This window comes from Sceloporus occidentalis, unplaced genomic scaffold (assembly GCF_023333645.1).
Source record: "Sceloporus occidentalis isolate IW3139 unplaced genomic scaffold, rSceOcc1.0.p SCAF_177, whole genome shotgun sequence".
Taxonomy (NCBI): domain Eukaryota; kingdom Metazoa; phylum Chordata; class Lepidosauria; order Squamata; family Phrynosomatidae; genus Sceloporus; species Sceloporus occidentalis.
Window position 1 is genome coordinate 1,163,464 of NW_028317157.1, and position 5,144 is coordinate 1,168,607.

A 5,144-nucleotide genomic window follows, 5' to 3' on the forward strand; every position below is an offset into this window, starting at 1 on the left:
TTAGCAGTCCCTTTCATCTTTATTATTCTATGTATTCCTGCTCAGAATAAATTAGCATCATCACAATTAGGTATCCATCTGTCCAAAATGTTGAGCCATCTGTTTTTTCTATCTTTGTGTATTTAATTCTGTCACAGTGAATCTGAAAGACTTACAAGTTTTTCTTGGCACCGGCTTTCGCTGACATAAGGCAATTAAACCCCTCCAATTAAAACTCGTCTAGAAAAACGTTAAATGGGATGAGACACATTTTGGAGTCGTACTCCCATCGTCCCCAAATAAAGGCCTCAAAGTCCAGACGACTAATTAATTAACAATCAATAATTAAATCGTCTGCATGTAACCTGAAAAGGATCCAAAGAAAGATGCTAAAAATCATGGCAGCCGATCAATCCTTTTTTTAATGACATTCAATTGAGGATCGCTATTAAAGTCATCGCTATCGTCGACGTATAACTTTATTTCCGTCGCCGTTACAATCAATTAGTTACTTATCGATATCATTATCGATCGTTTATTATACAAAGGCTCATCGTTTTCTCGGATCTTCCCATAATTTTCGCATCAGGGAAAATTTCCTGACGCTGCCACTAGATGGGTCCTTAGCTCTCTTCGAAGATCCCCCGCTTGTGCCATTCCTGGTCTCGAACCCGGCGCATGGACTGTATGAAAGGGTGGCTGGCATCCCATTCATTCCAATGGCAGTATTCGCCCTTTTCAAAAATGTATTGGCGCCCCCGGTAACCGGGGTATTCGTATCCAACCCATCTGTCAAAGACAAAAAGAGCGGACCATCAATGCAATTCCTAGGCGAGAACATTAATTAATAATTAATTAATTGAAAATTAATTTAATTGATTCAATTAATTAATTAATTAGCGATTTTTATTTAATTTATTTAATCAGTTAATTGGTAATTTGTCTATCGATCAGTTTATTGATCTGTTTATTGTCCGATCAATCGATCGAGCGATGCTTACATCCCGTTGAGGGCCTTGACGCTGGCAACGCGGTCCTGGAAGCCATGCGACCACAGACTGGGGACGTCATCCTCCGCAATCTCCATCTTTCTCCCGCCGTAACCGCTGCTTTCAAAAAGGTGGATCTTGTGGTCCGGACTGTCCTGATCCGGATTAAAGAGAAGATGGAGGCGCGGGTCAATGTGGTTTTTCACATATTTGTTTAATACATCCTCTCTAGGAACCTCTGGGTCCTCTGGTGCTACTCTATGGTCACAGAGATGCCTAGAGAGACCATAGAGTTGACCTGGAGGACCTAGAGATCCCTAGAGAGGTAACTCTTATAGGTCTATGGTCAGCTTGACCATAGAGTTGGACCAGAGGACCTTCCTAGAGAGGATACCTGATCCAGTCCAACCCTATTCTGCCATGCAGGAATACATAGAGCCCAATTCCTGCCATGCTGGAATACATACAGCCCCATTCCTGCGATGCAGGAATACATAGAGCCCCATTCCTGCCGTGCAGGAATACATAGAGCCCCATTTTTGTCATGCAGGAATACATAGAACCGTAATGCTCACAATGAGTAACGGCCGGAGGGAGAGGAGGCTGTCGCTGGAACGGCTGTTGGACCACGAATCCCAACGCGGGTAGTCGCCTTTCTCCAACAAGAACTGTTCGCCGCTGAAGGACTGGCGCTCAAACCCGAGCCATCTGGAGACATGATAGAGAGGAGAGGATTTCACCCGATTGCCATAGAGTTGCGCTGGAGGATTTATAGATTCCTAGAGGGGACACACTGACCTAGGCCTTTGTTGGTTCTCCAGTGCAACTCTATGGTCAGCTTACATTAAATGGCAAGTATAATACAATCATAAAACGAAGTTTGGGAAATAGCCGCTCTAGGTATTTGTAGGTCCTTCAGAGCAACTCTATGGTCAGCTTCTTTTATACATATAGTAAAATTTAATATTATTAAATATTATTAAATTAATTTAACATTTAATTTGTTTAATAATTAATATTTTTCTTACATATATTAAAAGAAAAATATTAATTATTAAACAAATTAAATATTTTAAAGTTAATAATATTAATAATATTATTACATTTTAAATATTTAATTTATTTAATATTTAATATTTAAAATATTTAAAATATTATATAATTAAATAAGTTAAATATTTAAAATAGTAATATTATTAAATTTATAATTTAATAATATTATATTTAATTTATTTAATATTTAATATTAAAATATTATACAATTAAATAAATTAAATATTTAAAATATAAGTATTAATATTACATTTTAAATATTTATTTAATATTTAATATTTAATATTAAATGTTAAAAATATTATACAATTAAATAAATTAAATATTTAAAATATGATAATAGTATTAATATTGTTAAATTTAAAATATTTAACATTTAATTGTTCAATATTTTAAATATTAAATAAATAAATTGAACATTTAATATTAATAAAAATCTTAGATATTCAATTTAATTATTTAATATAAATATTAAATAATTAAATAAATTAAATATTTAACTTTTAATAGTATTAAATTTAAAATATTTAATTTTTTCAGTTTTTAAATATTTTATATTTTAAATATATTTAAAAAATTTAATATATAAAATGTATATATATTGAATATATATAATAAATTTTAATATTAATATTAAAAATATTTTAAGAATAGTATTAAATTTAACTATTAAATAATAAAAGTCGCAATGCGCGTCAGGGACCTTTAACGCATTGCGGCATTTCCTGCGCAAAGACAATGCCAGGTGGATTTTTTTTGTGCAGAAATAAGTCCCAAATTGCAGATCGGCTTCGCAAAAGTTTCTGAGAAGTGGGGGAAAATTGCGAATAAGTTATTTGCGGAGTAAACGAGCATGCAGAGAGTGCAACTACGCAACCGTGCAATACTCACGGTCCGGCCTCCACTTGGATGGAGCCGACTTTCTCCAGATCCTTCTCCATCACGTTCGGACTTTCATCCGTTAGCTCGCATTTCCTCCCTTGGAAATTCTCTAGTTCATAAATGGTGACCTGGAGGGAGAGCAAATTCTCATTTCGGCGCAGCTTCGTTTCGGCGCAGTCTCGTTTTCAACCCGGGTCCCTCCCTCTAAGGTACACCTTTTCTCCAGCCAAATTGGTGCTAAACATGCCGTCTATCCTGCCATCTCAGTCACTGATCAATTAAAATAATAGTAATAGTAATAGTAATAATAATACTATAATAATGCAGTGCATCAGTATCTAACAGACAGAGAGGAAAAATAGATAAAGCAACACTGGCCTCTTGTGGCGAAAGTCAGAACTGCATGCTTCTCAATTACAATAAGGCTTAAGCCACTTTAAATTAATTAATAAAAAATTAATTACTTATAACTATTTATAGTAGTAATGATAATATATAATACAATATAATATAATAATGTAATTGCATATTATATAATATTCTGTTAATATATTATAACAATATAATATAATAAATATTACAAATTCTAAATTATTATATATTTAATTAATTGTTATTGATTATATTGTAAATAATTATAATTATTATGCTATAATTACATAACTATAGTAATAATGAATATATATAATATGATATATTATATATATTAATTATTACAATAGCTATAAGTAATAATAATTTGCAAATAATTATATAATATTATATTTATTTGCAAATTCAAAATAATTATAATTATAATAATATTTTATTATGTATTGTCATTATTATTATAATAATTGAAAATAATTATAATTATTATATTATAATTATAACTATTTATAGTAATAATGATATGTAATATAAAATATTTTAATAATATAATACAATAATTATAATTATTTGCTAATTGTAATTATAATTAATTATTATATTATTATATAATATATTTATTATTTATATTTAATTATTATTTATTGTCAATAATTATTATTATATTATAACTATAATAATAATAATATATAACGTAATATAATATAATAATATAATAAATCGTATAATATTATTAATTATTTGTAAATAATAATTAATTATACTATGATATAGTATAATCATCATTATTAATTATCCCACTTTGGGAGATAGGCAGGATAATTTTTTTAAAATTAATTAATTAATTAATTATAACTCTAATTGTCATTTGTCCAGGAAATCCTGAAGGGACTAAAAAAATGTCCCTCAATTTTTGTATATCTAAACCCACTATTTTCTGCCTTGGCGCCATACCTTGTAATTCGGCGCCATTTCCTCCAGGCCTTCGGACATCGCCATTTCCTCTGGTGGGCTGTGCTGCTCTGTCATTATTATCCCTGCGAGAAAAACAAACCCCTATGTATTTGGGGTCAGGGGTTTAATTAAATTAAATTAAATCCAAACGCAGCATCGCTAAACACGGCCACGCCTTTTTCAGCTCCGCTCTTTTGGTTTGGAGACTAAGGTCCCGATTGCATTTAAGGGGATATCCTGGCTCTATTAAATCCTAATCCGGAGTCATATATATATATATATATATATAATTTTCTTAAATGACGTCTGAGTTTTCAGGGAGAGAGTCGAGTGCGCAACCGCGTGTCCCTACCTCCTTCTGTCGTATGGCGCTGGACGCTCGCTCTGATGGATCCCCAGAGTGAAGACGGGGGACTATATATAGGTATATCCCCCTCCGTTTGACACATGGTTGGGTCTCCTTATTCCAGGGCTGCTGAGTCCGCAGTTCGACCCATGCATTCCCCATTCGTTTCAATAGCCTCACAATGCAGCACACTTAATCCGGTCTATTCCCCTGGATTAAGAGAGATTAGCTGCCATAGGACTCTGCAGACAGACCCTGATCAGCACATTTCGGAGTGGGGTTTGTTTGTTTTTTTGGTGTGTGCAAGTTTTGACATGCTCTGTTTGCGGCGTTTGCAGCAGAATTGATTACCATCATTTTTTGTGAGAAGTGCTTTGTTGCCCGATGCATGTTGTTCTGAAATGTGCCTCGTTGCATGGTGCGTATCATTGTGAAATGAGCTCCGTTGCATAATGCATGTGGTTGCATGATGCGCATGGATGTGAAATGCACCTCCTTGCATGGTGCACGTCGCTGCATGATGTGCATGGATGTGAAATGCACCTCGTTGCATGACATACATGGATGCATGA

General features: G+C 33.0%; 1 protein-coding gene across 2 annotated transcripts; it reads right to left on the reverse strand.

Moving 5' to 3' along the window:
* Positions 1 to 426: 426 nt before the first annotated feature.
* LOC149278886 (beta-crystallin B3-like) lies at positions 427 to 4,866 on the reverse strand. 2 transcript variants are annotated; one of them, XM_089501626.1, is made up of 5 exons: positions 4,579 to 4,866; positions 2,913 to 3,031; positions 1,544 to 1,676; positions 981 to 1,123; positions 427 to 768 (listed from the first exon to the last, which is right to left on the reverse strand). In XM_089501626.1, the coding sequence occupies exons 1-5, from the start codon at positions 4,732 to 4,734 to the stop codon at positions 603 to 605; spliced, it is 717 nt and encodes a 238-aa protein (XP_089357752.1). In that variant the 5' UTR covers positions 4,735 to 4,866; the 3' UTR covers positions 427 to 602. The 2 variants fall into 2 exon arrangements, with proteins under 2 accessions (XP_089357752.1, XP_089357753.1); XM_089501627.1 differs by lacking the exon at positions 4,579 to 4,866 and adding an exon at positions 4,227 to 4,452.
* Positions 4,867 to 5,144: the final 278 nt, after the last annotated feature.